Here is a 17,086-nt window from a genome sequence, read left to right on the forward strand (position 1 = left end):
AGAGTCATGCAAGAACAAACAGAACACTGACTGCCTGACAAAGTCATACGTGGAGCTTTTGTATAAGTTGTGACAAGAGAAAGACGGTTTGTGTGAGAGGACATATACGAAGCGACATGTCAGAGCTGTATGTTGACAACATAATAATGAATGTACCGAGTGAGTGATGCTGGAGAGGACAGTTCTCACAAGTTGCTCTACTACTGATCTCCTAAGGAAGTTTAGATTAAAATTATGGATGCATAGTGTGTATTTTATTTATAATTATACAATGTAACTATCATTTCACAAATCTCTTAATGAGTTATATGTGCATATGTAGCTTTAAAAGGATTTCATTCTCTGAGTTACATAAAAGAAGAGACAGATTTTTTTTTTACACCTATTCATCTGCTTTTATTTATTAGAATTATTCTGTGGCGTTCAATAATACAATATTTGTGATTGAAGTTCATCAGGCATCACATCAGCTCTCTGTAGGTCCATCTGTTGTAAACGATCAAATGTATTATGTACAGATATACAGATATAACTAATCATTCTGACACGGTGATCTCCCTTTAAAAAAAATGCAGTGTTTGATTGACTCATCCATCCACCCCAACCTCCTCCTCTTCTTAAACTTAATTTAGACTTCCCTGTTGAATCTAGAGTTCACAATGTAGCTTATGCAAGTGGTCGACACTGTTGCCAGCATTTAAACCTGTGCAAGCTGTAATGACATTTCAAGGGTAGGACATGTCAGGTAATAGCATTTCAGAGTGTTTGTGTTTATGATGCAACTATGGCACAGATTGAACGCAGAAGCATAAATTCACTGTTATGCAGACTTTTTTGCTTTAAATGTCGTCACTACAAACAGAAGACATCTTTGTCACTGGTAACAGTTCACGTTACAATTAAACATTAAGCTATTATTTGATATAAGCTGCTTGAACAAATGACACATGGGATTGTTTCTTGTGTTGCAGGATTTGTCAAATAGTAACAGTGAAATGTTTAACAAGTAATTTTTTTTCTTTTTTGAAATATTTACTTTTTTTTTTTTTTAACCCAGAGGAAACTTCAGTGCATAAAGTTTCCTGGACATTTCTGTCGAGTCAGTCGTATCTACGCACATTAGCTGATCTTTTGAGAATTGTACTTCAGCACATTGCTGTTACGTGAGACTTTATTGCTTGTGACTCTGCTCCGTATTTATCACTGCTGCGTCTTATGTTTCCTTGCCACACAGAACACGCTGCAAGGCACTGGAACGCTATTGTTTCTTGGGAGAAATGCCTCGGGCTAGTGTTCAAGAGCAGCGCAGGGTGGGAGCGTGTCGACTTAAATACCTTCAGTGAAGACATGTCATGGCCTCTTTTATCAGGTGTCTCACTAGCTGAACTATAAAGCTCGGCTCTGTGTTAAACCATTAAGTTAAATCCTGTTTTCTATGACAATGTTTTGTTCACTTGCTTGTGAAAAGGATTATTCTGTTTGAAATTGCTCATAGACATTTACTGACTAGAATTGAAAAACCTTACATCAATTTAATCCTATATGAAGTATACCATCGTAACAAGGCATGTATTAAATTTGTATGCAAGTTTTTATTCAGTGGCTTTTTGGACCAACAGTGTGTAAAGTGGTAAACAATATATTTTTCTTCAGTGACAAACAAGATTTTCATTTACATTTGGTTTAATTCTCTGAACAGCTGCTTGTATATACTGTAATGGATGGGCTCAACAAGAATATGAAACGTTACGTTAAAGGAGAAGTTCGGTCATTATTGACACAGAATGTTAGAAACCTGTTTTTTTGTTGTTATAGTAGTTCTAAGTTAACCGAAACAATGTCCAAAGGTTACAAAAAACTAACTTAAAGACACTTTTGAAGATTTGTCAAAAAATGTATCACTGAAAAAAAAATGTGGCTCACTTTCTTCAGTTTGAATCAGCAGCGGACAAAACCTACACTGCTTACCCAATTCAGTCTGGCCCCATCTTTAAAAATCAGGAACTGAGCATAAAAAAAATATTGACCCTGCAACATGACTGATAACACTGCATCCTTGAAACCTGTTGTAGAGAGCTTAAGATGTCTGGAGCAAGATTTCAGAAGTCTTATAAGTTTATTGTAAGCCACACTGTGCAACACAGCCCTAATAAACATGTCTAACTTATCTCCTCCTTAACAGGAGAGCCAATATGAATAAAACGTATAGACATATAGATGTTAATAATTCCTGTATGTGTGACAGTGCATGTATAAAACAGATTTATTATAAATTCCACTTTTTTCAATTCTCATTTTCATTCCCCGGGGATCACGTTTAAGTGTCAATGTGAAAAAAAAGGTGGGTTTTTATTAGTTTTTTCAATAAAAGAAATGAACCAGACTACAGGGCACTGTAGTTTGGTTCATTTGACTGAGCTTCTTTCACTGACAAAAAATGAAAATGCAATTCTGTGCTACTGGAAAGAAGTATAAATAATTAAATGAAAATGAGTTGCTGTACACCCGCCTTTACTATAGGTGACATATTTTACCCTTACAAACAAAAACCAGATGGAAAATATTTATATAACAAAACAACTGGTTTGATCAGTGGCTCATTCCAAACAGCTGGCTCTGAGCTCTGTACAGCTTTAGCCTTGGTTAGCATCTTTAAAATGTCCACGTTTAGCTTAGTTAAGTATATGAGTAGGTCTGTTGTTACAAATATTCCCTACATTTTACATTGATGAACTATTTGTTAACATAATTATTAGCTTTCGCCACTGTTTCCAGCTTGTAACAGGAAATGATCCGGGCCTAAATACTAAAAACGACCCATTTCCAGTCCCTGGACTTTACTTTAGCTTTTGCTAACTCACCACAACTAGATTTTCATTTTTGTTGGAATCACCAACATTTTTTTAATTTCCATCTATTCATCTATTTCGATTTTAAACAATTGCTGTTTTCGAGCTGCTTTGCTGCATTTGTATTGGTTGGTGAGAATATGTAAGCCATAACACCAGTCGTACTACTTTTAGACACCGCGGTTAGAATTTTGTTCCTGGCTATCTTTGGTTGCAAGTCTGTTACAAAAGCCAACTGTCAACCTCTCTCATCAAAGAGCTATTATTCTGAAGCCATCCCATATGGAAAAGATATATATAAATCTTATAAAGTTTGTATCTGTCTTGTGTGAAATTTGTATGAAAAGCATACAAAAGTGAAAACACATATAAGATCCCTTGAAAAATTATATAATGAAACTTGTTTGTTTTGGATACTTACTAAAACAATATATGAAAGTAATGAGAAAGTGGCCACTTTCATGAGTAAATCATATAAGTTTTTACTATTTCTTTTCCATATGGGATAACAAAGGTCTTATTTGGATTTTGTCCTGCTCGAAATTCCCTGGACAAACACGGATGTGTTTTGATGAGCATATTAGGTTTAAAAAATTAAATTGATGGAACTTCAATATATAAGTTCAGCAAAAATAGTGAAAAAATGTTTGTGGAGTCATGTTTATCTGTGTTATACTCTTCTGAAAATCACTCAGACAACACTGCATCTTATTCCAGGACATGGAATTTATTTTACAACTGAGAATAAAAGAATGCCATTCTGAATAACTGGGTTGATGACAAAACCTGGAAATTAGTCACTGAAGAATGTTTTTTTTAAATGTTATATACAGTTCCAAGCATCAGAACAGATGCCAGTAAGTTCTGTCACGTTATGTAGACCACACCTAGGGACCTACTGGTTACTGAAAAAAGGACGTCGTGGTCCAACACGATCCTGTAGCTTTATACAGCCTCCCTGCCTCACATTTGTGTAGAAAATAACATTGTAAAAATGCACACAGTACAAATAATGCAGAACTTTAAAGAGCAAGATATGCTGACATACATGTATACATACTTGCTGATTATTTATACAGTAAGTTTTAAACTTCATTAACTTTACAACTGTAGCTTCACAATGATAAAATTGGTAGCCTTCAAAAGCAAATACTGTACACGTTGAAACAACCAGGAAATGATATTTTACTAGATAAACAAATATCCTAAATATTTTGCAAAACTTACTGTGATTTGATGGCAAACCGAACGATTTTATGATCAGCTTCCCAAAATGTTTGTCGAGGGCATAAAAACTAAAAAGAGTAATGTGTTGTCCTTTTTACTCGTACAATTCTTCATCAGTTGACACTTAAAGTGCTGAAATCACCTTAACATTTTAAAACACTCTTATTCTTTCCCAATATACCTTTACATAAACAGCTGTATCCAAAATTTGCTAAACGGGTATTTCAGTTTTGTTGTCATGACTGAAATTTTCATAAGACATAATACACTCACTGGTTTACATGAAAACATGCACAAACTGTCTCATAAATAATATGCAAGTCGTGTTGAAATATATTTATCTTAGAAAATGATTCTGAAACAGTGATCGAAATAAGAGCATGGTTTAGTTGTAAAACAACAGGTGGACCATTTTTAAAGGCTCAGATAAGATGCAGTGCATTAGGAAAGCAACAATCTGTCAGTGACTATGTAGTGCCATCGCTACTTTAATTTGTCACCCAAAAAATTCACTGTTTACTGTATGGCCTAGAGCCTCTGTAGTGCAGGCTCCTGCCATGTTTTATTAGCTGAAAAATTACCGTGTGCGGTATTAAAGCTCCTGCGATTTTCATGTGTTGTAAAAATACAGCTTTGGCACTATCTGTTACGACAGATTGTAGCTTAGAGTCATAGTGCAACAGTTATCTGTCATGCTATCGGCTTTATTTGACTTCATTGTTTATCGAACTTTTCCAGCTCTTTCACGAAGATGAGATGAGCCTCTGGTGATTTTCCGTGTGTTTTGCAAAGATGCAATTTGATTGCATGTTTGCTCACAAATGTCCGATTGCAAAGTTTGCACTGATATATTGAGGCAGTGTCCTCTTCTGTGAGTCCAGGTGAACTAAAAGTCTTGTCCTCTATTCTGCTGACGGCCTGCTGCTCTATTAAGTCTATGGAGAGCTTCGAAAGGTCTTTTAGGGTAAAACCAAGGTGGGACTCCAAATGGTGAATATAGGACGAAGGAGTCCTGAATTGGGAAGCACAGTCACTGCACAAAAACAGAGGCTGGCCAGAGTCCATGTTTTTTAGGAACTTTGTTCCCCCTGTCCGCTTTAACTGGTATTTTACATTGGCCAGCCAATGTGAGATAGTAGTCATTGAGAGACCAGTGAATTTACAGATGTGGACCCGTTCCTGGGGTCCTAAGTCACTAATTACAAACTTTCCTTCCGGGGTTTCTCTAAGACTGGAGGCAAACTGGGCCTGAAGAATCAGGAGGTGTTGGGGATTCCAGTTTGACTGTCTGCCTTTCCGTCTTTGAATGGGAGATAGCTCTTCCATGCCATCCTCCAAAGTACAGCCATCGATATCGGATTTCTCTGAGATGGAAGATGGGGTTGTAGACTTTGGTGTTAAACGACCCGTCAGATTTTTCACCATGTCTGAAATGTCCATCAAAGCATTTTCTCTTAGAGGTGGCGATGATGTCTGAGAGAAATCTTTGAAGACCGGCCTGGTGTTGTTTACATTGCTGTTAGGTGTCGCAAGAGTCCCCTTAGCTGTGCTTCCATTGCTGTTTTTGGATTTTGTCAAGTCGATGGGCTGATCATCATTGACGTCGTCATCATTGTGGTAGTGACTCATAGGATCTGTTTGCTTAATCTGGGCAGAGTTGTTGATCTTATAAAGCATTGCAAATGGGTCTACAAAGGGTGTGGACACTTTTGCCGCTTTCCCCAAGTGGTTGTTCATGACGGACTGCAAAGCACTAAGAGGGTTAACAAGGGATTGTTCTGGTGAATGATCAGTGATGATGCTCAGGTTACTGCAGCCATTGCTTACTGTCTTTTTGGGCGAATCCGCTTCAGTTTTTATTTTTATATTTATTTTACTCTCTGTTTGCTCTCTTTCTTTGCCCTTTAGCTCATTCCGATCCTCCAATTCACTGTCCTTCAGTATCTTTGAGAGGTTTTCAGGATACGGTGAAGCCTGTTTGTCCTTAGGATTTAGCACTGGTGACTTTGCAGATCTACACTTATTCTCTACAGGTTTTTCCTCTTTCTCATTCTTCACTAAGCTTTTCCCTGTAACTTTTTCCACTAGCTCTTCCATGGCCAGCACATTGCTCTTGTGACTTGGGGGTGGAGAGGGGCTATTTGGGGAATGGATCAGAGAGCCTAACTCAGAGGACATTACCTTCAAACTAGTGCTACTGAACAAAGGTTGAACCTGTGCACATGAGGGCAAAGGCTTCAGAGATCCATGGAGCTGATAGGCAGCGTGAATGCTGGGGTATCCACCCCAGGTTGGTGTTCCTGTTTGGGCCTTACTGATAGCACTTGAAACTGTGTTCTCTAAAGACTTCAGGATGTCCAGCCCACCTTTAGGTGTTTCTTCTAAATCTTCTTCTGTAAGGTACTGGTATGACCTGGCCCTTTCAGGTTTGTCTGTTTTTTCAGGGAGGTCTTCTTTTTCTTCTTTTATTTGTCTCTCTGGTTCCCTAACTTCAGTTTTCTCGTCCTCTGTATCTTCATCTTTCTTTTCTTCGTGTTTCTCCTCAGGGCTGGAGGGCTGCAATGGGGAGTCAGGGTGTGGCTTACCATTGGGCGGCGGGAGCCGTGTGGTAGTGGGAGGCAAGGGAATCGACTGTATTTTCTCTTCAATCACAGGATCAAAAACTAGCTGCTTCCCCTTTTTAGATGCTGTATTTGTGACTTTAAGAAAGTGTCCCGTGACCATCATGTGGGCTGTCAGTTGTTGCAAGGTGTCATGCGAACTGCCACATTCCATGCATTTGAGAATTTGTGCCTTTCGTGCCTCAAACTGCCAAGTATAACTAGCACCATTTTGGTAACCGTATCGATTATTAGGAGTGACATAAGGATTGGCCAGTTTTTGGTCTTTTGGAGATTCTCCCAGGTGTATGCCAGATGAGACGGACTCTGGTGAGCTCGGCGACATCAAGTCTTGAAACGCTCTTTTTTTGGTTGGGGGGACCAGTTTTGAGGTGAGGGCTGGCATTGGTTCTTTTAGAGGCACTTTTTGATAGTGTTTTGTTTTGATCATGTGAACACTAAGGTCTTGCAGTGATTCAAAAGAGTGGCCACAGTACATGCATTTCAGAACTTTCTGGGCATCTTCTTTGCCTTCCATCTCCAGCAAGGAACGTTTTCGTGGCTTGGACCACTTCTTGCTTCGATCATCCTCTGCATCTTTGTTGTCATCTCGGTAGTGGCCAGTCTCGTTCATATGTACAGTTAGTCCTACCAAAGTATCATAGGCAGCACTACAGTCCTTACACCTAAACTTGCTAGCTCCAGTAAACACTGGGCCATACAGCTTGTTGTTTTGCCTATAAAGCTGCACGGTGCTGAAAAGGCTGGGCTCAGGAAGGAGTTGATACGGATTATACTGCAAAGTTTTAGCCAAGGCTGCTTGATGCCAATCATATGCTACTCCTGTACTGCCAGAGCTTACACTGATGCCACTGTTGCCGTTACTCGACACTGTTCTTGCACTGGTACTGCTGGTGGTAATATTTGTTGTTACTGAAGTGTTGTTACTGCTACATCTGTTCTTTACATGGACATTTCCCGGGCTATGACTGTTCAGGAATCCATTGCTCCCTTTGTGATTGCTCCCACTGCCATTGCTTGCTGAAATATTGTTTCCTTGTTTATTTTTAAGCATGTCCAGAGCAACATTGGACCAAGAGGCATCCGAGATCAGGTTTGCATAGACGGCTTTCATCTTTTCCAGACTGTCCTGTAGTGAAAGGCCATTGATGGATTCACTACCTTCCCCCAGCTTCTCCTCCACCCTGTCCGGATCACTTAAGGAGGGGGTAGTCTTAAGGTCCACCAGCTGATCACTGGTAGTGCTGAGGGGAGAAGCATACCCAGCATCTGGGTTAGTGCCATTGCTGAGTGGAGAGTTCTGGCAGCTATAACGATCTCTTGCGTCTTCCTCATCATTGAAAAAATAGTCTGCATCTTGACCATCCAGGGAAAGGCCATCATCCAGAAGATGTTCCTCTTCATCGGCTTTGCCACCCTTGAATTCATCTTCAGGTCCATAAGCTGGAAAACAAAGCAAGGAGGAAAACCGAGATTAGATACAAATGTCTTAGCAAATCAATACACTTGAACACAAGAATACACCTCTGGCCCTCCCTATATGCAGGTGGTGAATGCAATAATCCTTAAGAGATTTTTGTCAATAGTCCCTGTAGAGGACAAAGATATAATAAAGTGGCAAACATCCATGTCTTGACAATGACAGATAGTCCTCTTCACTGCACTGCCAAATGGAACTGTTGAACACTATCTTGGGCAAGGAGCAGACATGACTCAAGAAATTTATCCACCAAGTTTAAAAAAAGCAAAAACATAGAAAAGAAATTGAATTAGGCAGAGAAGATTATATATATTCTGTGGTAGTACTCCACAATGGAAAAGACACGCTTTTGCTAATCATATAACAAACGAAAGGAAAAAGTGTGCAAAGTATTCTTTGTATTCTTTGTATAAAGTATTCTGTTCTTTTCTTTATTATATGTCTTACATAAACACACACTGGAACAATGGTGGCTAATCATACCAAACATGAACAAAGTTTACAATGACGAGGTGCATATAATAAGAAGTAACACCTGAGAGCTGAAGCTTCAGAGGGCTTTAAATGCTCTGCTGCAGACAGCTTTTATACTCCTAGCTCTGCATGACATCAAAAAGGGGGTGTATCCCTAATAAGGTCATCTCAGCCACACAGTTGATTTTGAGTAATAGTACCGAGTCATAGTAACATAGAACCTTGAGGTGACTCTTGTGATTTGGCACTATATAAATACATATATACTGTATACACTTCTGTTTGTGAGTGGCAGCCAATAATAAGAAAGCTTGCTTAAAGAGGGTGGGGAAAGGAGCCAATATCACTTATTTTAGAGAGCGAATCAAAACAGGGTGTGCACCAAAGTTAGTCTAGCACGGTTAAAAGAAAATATGTGAGGGAAAAACTGAGCAAAGAGGCGGAGAATCTCGACTGTGCATAAAAACAGCCAAGCAACGATGCAATCAAGAACAATCAGAAATTCCAATATTTCCAATGTTTTGATCTGATTTTTATTTATAAAAGTCCACAACAAATTATTTTTGATCCTTTTCCAGTAAACCTCTCCGTTTGAGAGGGGAATACTCCAGGTCAGTGCAGTCACACGAGTAGGGGAACAACCTGGTCCATCATTTATTTGCTACAATGACAATGAATTATGGAAATGATCTATTTCCATAATTACAAAACCACAGTAATCCAATGAATGGAGAGAGTCTGACATATTCAAGTTTAAAACAAAACAAAACAGGGAAAATAAACTAAGATAGATAAATGACTTTTTAGTGAATGTTCATTTAGAAGTTCTTTTTAAAAAACATTACAGCATTCGTGCAAATATTACAGCTTATCCACTTAATTTAGATGCCAAACAGCACAAAGCCCACAGCAACATAGTCTTCATTGTCTATTTTGTTGCTGTTCAGCAACCACAGATCTATTCCTGACTTTAATTTGTTCAGTTCTTCCAACATGCCGCACATACTATGGATTCACAAGTAAGAGATAGTGGAGTAAAATGCCAGCTGCATCAGCCTTGCCAAGCCATGGTTGGCTGAAGTCAACTTGGCATCGGCTGTGGAAGTCCTCACAGCGTGATGCTAGGAAATGGCCAGTGGACATGACAAGCCGTGTTGTTACTGCCTGTGCTCCCTGAGTACTCACAGCATCAAGTGTGCCATTTTAAAAGAGGAAAGAAAAAATTATAGTATCAATGGAAATGGCTGCCTTCTCCCGCCAAATAACTGCCCATAACTCAGCTTGGAGGGAAAAAAGTGATATGTGAATTAAAATTCACTTTTTATTGTCTTTGTCTAAAAAAATAATAAGGAAAAACAGGGAGGTAGATTAAAAAGGGGAACATTACACCGAGGTAGGGAAGAATCTAGGGTTAAACATGCTAAGGCACCTTTTCCAATCCATCCCTCGTAAGATGCTTGTCTGAGATGCCAGAATCAGTCTCCAGTGAGGAGGCAGATGTGCTGTCAGCTTCAAACAGCGTGTAGCTCTCTATCCCATAATCGGAATGGACATAATACCTGATGTTTGTGAGGTGCCAGTTACTGCTGCCTGGGAAAAGCTGGAGGTCCTACAGCTGCCCGGTGTGTGTGTGTGTGTGTGTGAGAAACAGTGCATGATCAAAATACATTCTTTCTCTTGCTCCCAACTGTGTGCTCTTAATTGTCCACAGGATATACTGAAGTATTTTTTTCATTTAATCACTAAAAGAAGAATTAAACATTTTCCCAAAGCAGCTGCACGGACTTCTTTGAACTCTTCCTTTTCTCCCTAACAAGCTGCAGCCTGCTGCATTGAAATAAATGCAAAAGTGAACCCATTCAAAGTTGTGAAAGTAGTTAAAGACAAATCAGCAGACCAAGTGAGAGAAACCTGACAGCAGTACACACACACACACACACACACATAGAAGGCACACCACCACTAAATTCTTCCCTTTCCCTGCTATCCTCCGTATGTTGCCTTGACAGGCATCAGTGTCAGGAGTGTGTCAGTGTCAGCCTGAGGTGTCAGTGTCCACACAAACAAGCCTGAGAAGAGGTGGGAGGGGAAAGTAACAACAACAAACACAAGTCAGCCATTTTTTTCTCCCCCCCCCTTTACTCAAGCCTGCTCCTTCACCATCTGTGTCAGTAAAGCTGCGGGTGCCACCGCCGGCTAATAAGGCAATCAGAGATGGAAAAGATGCTGACATGGCGGCTTTCGAGCGTCACTCAGAACAAAAGAGGAAACGGGGAGGGAGGGAGGGAGGGAGAGAGGGATAGGGAGGGGATTAAAACGGGGGGGGGAGAGTGTCTGTTGTGGTTGTCAGTCAAAAACGTAAGCCCACTTTGTGCTGTCAGTGAGGATAGGGAAAAGAGGGGAAGTTTTGAAAAGAGAGGAGAAAAAAAAAGATGTGTTTAGGCCAGCGAACAAGAGGTGTGTGTGTTTGTGTGTGTGTATGTGTACGTGCATTTATGCGTGTGCATATCTGACAGGGGAAAAAAATGACAGCGAAACAAGTTAACAGCAAAGCAGATAGGTGAGAGAGGTGTGAGAAATCAGCTTCTGCCATTTCTGTCATTGCATGTGCGTGTTTGCCTAAGCTAGGTGTGGCTGATCAGTTTTATGTGTGCACGCGTGTTTGTGTGTGTCACAAGTGTCACAGTGTGTCAGGTGCAAGCAGAGATGCAATGTGGCTAGTGGGGGGAAAGCGAAGCCATCTGTGTCTGGAGAGGAGCCTGTCACTATTGTTGTGCCCGAAGTCCAGGATTTCCTGCTGTAGACAGGTGACACCACAGTAGGACATCCCCCAGTCTCACAAACACACACACACACACAATGCAAACCTGCACTCCTCTGCCAAAACTACATGCCTGCCTAAAGCCAATAAGCTCGTGTGAGGTCCACAATTGAAAAACCTCATATTTTTTAATGCAAGTTTGAAACACAAAGTTATAACAAGGCTGAATAAACACTTAAGTATAGTTTTGGTGATCGTTGCCATGTTTGGATACATCACTCAAATATATCTAAAACCCAAGACTGTGCACACATAAGCATTACAGCTATGGCTAAAGAAGCTTCATGCTAAAAGTTAAACAATTTTGACTATTACACTTAACGTAGTCTTACTTTTTACTCTTCTTTAACTTAACCTCATAGTTTAAAAACATCTTTTTATCTTTTTATCAATCTATAATAAAACTAACTCCCTAACCGGCTGTTAAGTAACTTGAGTGCGACACAACACTGCCACAGCCAGCGTAGCTCTTCTTTCCCTCCTCAGTCACTTGTACATACACACAACACACGCTGCACACACCTTCCCTTTAAACCTTCTTCATTTATTCATGTTGTCTCAGAGAAGAGGGCAATCCCAGCTCTCATTTGCAGTGCTAATGTCCAATTCCGCCAGCTTTCAGCCTCCTGATTTACCCTACGTGGCGGAGTGCTGCACCCGCAGCAGGGCGGCCGCCGAGGCTCCCTCACAGCGTCTAGCGGCCCTTCAAAACAGGAGCTCTGGCGTGGCAGTCTTATTTCTCTCTCCCGTTTCGCTTTGTCACCGGCCCCTCCATTCCCTGCCACTCACCTCTGATGGCTTTGGACAGGCCTGATCAGTGTGTGTCATTGACCTGTACGTTGTGCATGAGTGTGTGCGTGTTTCAGCAGAGAGAAGGCTGTAAATAAAATGACATTATTATTTCCTCTGTCCTATCATGTAGAAAAGCCAATTATGGTAATGCTTAGTATGTCAGGCAATCTCTGTCTCTCTCTCGGCTCTCTCCCATCCTTGTTCATTCCTGAGATTTTTTTTCTGTCTGGGGTAGCTGCCGCTGTGGTTTCATAGGACCTGACACTCTCTGTGGACTAGCCTGCGGACAATGCTGTGGTAAACTCGCACAGACCAAAAGTCTCTCTCAGCCCAACTTGGTTTCTGTCAACGTACTTAAATTTCTTTATACAATTTTCACAAAAAGGTGGAACCCAAAAACGAGCTGATCGTCACTACATTAACTTTCTGCGTAGTAACCTGTTTCTCTCTGATTATTATATCTCCTTTGTACATGTGATAAAGGAAACTTCACCGGGTTAAACTCAAGGGCATGTTTGACATTACAGCCAGTTCGTGACACCAGGTCCAGGCGCGAGCTGTAATATAACCCACAGCTTCCCCGGCCAGGCACGTAAAAAGCTTACCTAACAGCACCCCTCGGTTCCACCCTCCCCTAACCCACATAGAATAGTCCACCATATGGCACAATAGCTCAGGGGCTTCTAATAGCTCATGTGTTGTACAAATCCACCTTCTCAGCTTCCACAGCTCTGCTGGTTGGGGAAAACAAAGCAACCCATCCGGTCTGCTCTTCACGCTGATGGCCGTATGGGCAAACGGCAATTGTTGTGGTTGTCAGCCACAGCAATATCAGATGAGCTACAGTCCTGAAAAAATAAATGAACACTTCTGGCTTGGCTTTCACATGTCTCAAAAGATTTAAGCCTGAATGGATGCTTTCAAAAATGATGCCCGCGCGTATTTTTCTTGGCCACTAACTTTCCCAAAAAAGGTAATAACTAAATTAAATCAGTGCTTGGTTTTCAGGGTATGCTGAACCCAGGATCACAAAGAACTTGCCACTTTGCTTCTGTAGATACAGGCGAGCTTCTGTCTTCTGTTTCTCTTAATGTAATCTGAGACCAACACAGTGATGTTGAGATCAGCTTCTACAGGGGCCAGACCATCTGTTGCAGGTGTCTGTGCTCTTCTTGCAGTTATGGATGTTTTTTGGGGGGGTCGCCACTTCTGCAGCATGACTAGTCGACTGATAAGACGGCTGCCTGACCCTGCATGATGAACCTAACCCTTTCCAAACAGTTTGCAGTTACTCACGATGCTAAAAGCCTTTTTAAATCATAGCCAGTGCCTTTTAACTAGAGTTTTACTCATTTGACATAATAAAGAAACAAATGTGAAGAACAACATTGCCAGTTTTCTTGAATTTCTACACCCGTCTTTGTTTTCATTTTGTGCTCCTTATTTGTTCAGCTTTTCTGAGAGCCAGTTTTTTGACGCACCGCGACACCGACTGTGGTCTATAAATCACCTTTACCTCGGACTGTCAGTGCCTGCTTGTTCTAAGAGGAAACAACAGCCATTAGATCATTGCCGCCACAGATTAAAGCCCTCTGTGCTCAAGTTTTCTGCCAACCCCCTCCCTCCAAACCCTACACACACCTAACCATCGAACACTGCTCCGGTGCTACATACACATTTCGAACCATCTGGTTTGTTTTCAGGCAAAGTACGGATAAAGCATTACTAATGCTAATTAAAGATGATGTGAGTGAGATTTACTCCACGTATGCCAAGAACCGTTTTAATGTAGGCTGTATCAGACAGATGCCGTTTGCTAAACAGACTCTTTTTGAGAAAACATTATCAATTCCTCTACCGTTTTTTTCCCCTCTGCCATTTTTATTCTCTTCACATAAACAAGCTTCATTTTAAATTGTAACCTCGTGAAAACGAAAATACCTGTATTGTCTTAATCTTCTGTTGCAGTGCACACCTCTGGGGAACGCGCAATATCTTTAATCTCCTGCAGTTGTTCAATTTTTGTTTAATCGGGGGTGGCCGCTGCTTTGACAAAGAGGCATTCTGTTTAAATCTAAAACGAAGGAATGAAGCACAAAACCAACAGAGCTCCGTCTTTTCCTCATAGATGCCGTCTTTTGAATTCACCTGCATTGCCCCTGACAGCAAAGCTTCCCCCGACTAAACAACAGCTGCTACCATTGCCTAGCAACAACCAGTTGATGGATGACCCCAAAGATGGATAATTACCATAAATCACTATGGTTGTGTGGAGAACAGAGGCAGAAAATCACTGCAGGAAAAAAACAGGATGAAACACAGTTTAAAGTAGTGTGCCCAGTGTTTAGGTTAACTCTCCTAAATTTGTCAAACAAGGTTGTTGATGAGCTCTTCTGCGGGCAAGAACTGGTTGGCGGCTGGGAAGTTTCACCAAATCAGAGGCAGCACTGGCTCCGGTGTGCTTCTTAAACGTTTTTTTTTTTTTGACAGAGAATATATGAATAAGGGCTGTAAAATGAACCCTGACGATATGACTCATGGGACAAAACCTGTCCTGAAAGAGCGCTGACAAACAAAGTGGGCTGAGGAAGGAAGAAAGGAAACAGCGGACAAAGAATGATAGCAACGGCGAGTTTAAGTGCAACAATGAAGATGAGGGGAGCTCGAGGAGAAGAAGCAAGAGGAAGAAGTCTTTATTTATGTATTCTGTATATCTGAGTGTGTGCAAGTGACAGAGGTAGACAGTGAGGCACAGGGAGAGGGAGAAAAACAGCTAGAATTAAAAAAAAAAAAATGAAAGAAACCAAAAGGGCACAGGGCCAAAACAGGGTCACCACCTAACCAGTTTGGTCTAGCTGAGTCCGGTTGCACAATATGCCATCAATCAACCTTCGCTGTGCTGTCAGCCCTCCCCTCAATTTACAGAGGCCATCCACTTTGTACACTGCTAAGAAACAAAACACGAAGAAGGAACAGAAACACAGAGGAAAAAAATGCACACACACTTCCATGAATCTGATCTTTCAGTCTCTGCAGAGAATAAAGGAGAAGAAGCACCCTAATGGCTTAGTAACACAAAAACATGTTCTCAAAGATATGTGGGGAAGTGACAAACCTGCAGGGGTAGTTGGTGATTTAATGTAGCCAATAAGCTAACCTTACACAGGTAGCACACTGCTAACATGCTAGCACTTATTTCACAATTACTCTAGCCTCTGTACTGGGCTACTTTACTGCATCCCTTGCATTTTATTTGCTAAAATGTTCGCAATTTCATTAAAACAAGACACTGTTGCTAAAAAGACAAAATGCCCAAGCAGTTTATTTGAAATATAAAGTATCTGTACCATTGACGGGTGTCTAACAGTGCATTCATTTACTCTTTGGATGGTTCTGAGTTGGGATGTTATGGATTCAAGAAAGAAGATCAACACATAAAAGCTATAATGGGTACATGATAAACAAACATATTTTGTATAATCTATGTAAAGGTGCGTGAACAGCAGAAAAGGGGCTAAGCTAAGGCCGGTAGATTAGAATTGATTAGAAATTAAATGTTAGCAAAAGAACGCACGTGCTGTATGTGAATTTGCACAATTAATCTAAAGCTTGTAATTTATAAGTGAGATCCTAGCAAGTCATGCACCAATTTTTTATTTGTTTTACTACATGACTTAACAGAGAATTCACATGAAATTTCCTAATTGGGAACTTTTTAGCATTATTTGAATTCCAAATGAATGCATTTAAAGATGCACCACTTGATTGGTCAGTGACTTCTCAGCCAGGACCGGTGATAACCTTTCATATGTCCGATTATGAGCTGGTCTGATTCATGCTGGGAGACATGGGTTTTGTTCTATAAATGTGTTGCACCTGCTTTGGTTTGATAAGGTGAAATGTGTCAGATAAAGGTGGCGCACAGCGACTAATTTTCAGTTAATCGTCTGTACCTCTTTCCAGCTGCAGAGCACTTTTTTCCCCAGTTTCCCTAACAGGAGATCCTGCACCTTACTGTAGTTTAGGGCGATTTGTAAAGTTTATTAATTTAGTTGATTTTTGATTGTGTATGCTGTTTATATCTGAGAAAGAAAATCTAGTTGAGCAAAAATCAATAATAGCAATTCAGATAAAACAGAATCTGTACATCTCTATCTAAATCTAAAATTCTCATTGTGTTTGATGCATAAAGTAAAATTGGACACAGAAATAGTAGAAAGAAAACCTCCCTAATTGTGACCAATAGGTGCTGTGTGAGCTGAGCTTGAAACTTTTTAACAGTCTAGTATAAGACAGTGAGGCGACTCACACAGATTTTATTTTGTCTGCCTGCATCACAATATTTCATCAGCTCTTTTCTGCCCTTGTCTACGTCTCTGCAACGCGCTCAGAACACAATAATGCAGAGGGCTTTGTAAGAACCAGACATAAGAGACCTGACTTACATATCCCTTCCCAACATGCGAACAGACAGACAAAGAAATTATAACTTTAAAAACCCCTAAAGTCACTTTAGGGAATTTAATTAGGACGGCAAACCCTCAGGGCAGGAGGCTGCTCAGGACAGCCAAATGTCCCCAAACATTTTAGTGCTTTTAACTGCATGTGTCACCAGGGAAATTCCAGCAATTGTGCACCATCAAAACCGTTATCCTTTATGCATCGCCACATTTTTTTCTTCGTTCTGTCTGCTCGAGTGACGAGTTAGTGCTGAAGTCTGGCGCTCCATTAAGCAAAGTTCCACTGTTTCATTTCAACACTAGTTTAGGACTTAAGCATGATGAATAGCATAGACGCGTAACAAAAAAATATATAACAAAAG

At 40.6% G+C, this 17,086-nt stretch overlaps 1 protein-coding gene across 2 annotated transcripts in view; it reads right to left on the bottom strand.

Annotated features, from left to right (window-relative positions):
• Positions 1-3,577: 3,577 nt before the first annotated feature.
• The window catches only part of LOC102192572 (teashirt homolog 1-like), a 32,770-nt gene continuing 19,261 nt past the window's right edge, over positions 3,578-17,086 (bottom strand). For both annotated transcript variants that reach the window (XM_005728524.1, XM_005728523.1), the window contains one exon: positions 3,578-8,140. In XM_005728524.1, coding sequence (XP_005728581.1) covers positions 4,791-8,140 — 3,350 coding nt within the window. In that variant the 3' untranslated portion in view covers positions 3,578-4,790. The remainder of the gene's footprint in view (positions 8,141-17,086) is intronic.

This window comes from Pundamilia nyererei, unplaced genomic scaffold (genome assembly GCF_000239375.1).
Source record: "Pundamilia nyererei isolate P.nyererei 1_Seehausen unplaced genomic scaffold, PunNye1.0 scaffold00028, whole genome shotgun sequence".
Classification (NCBI taxonomy): Eukaryota; Metazoa; Chordata; class Actinopteri; order Cichliformes; family Cichlidae; genus Pundamilia; species Pundamilia nyererei.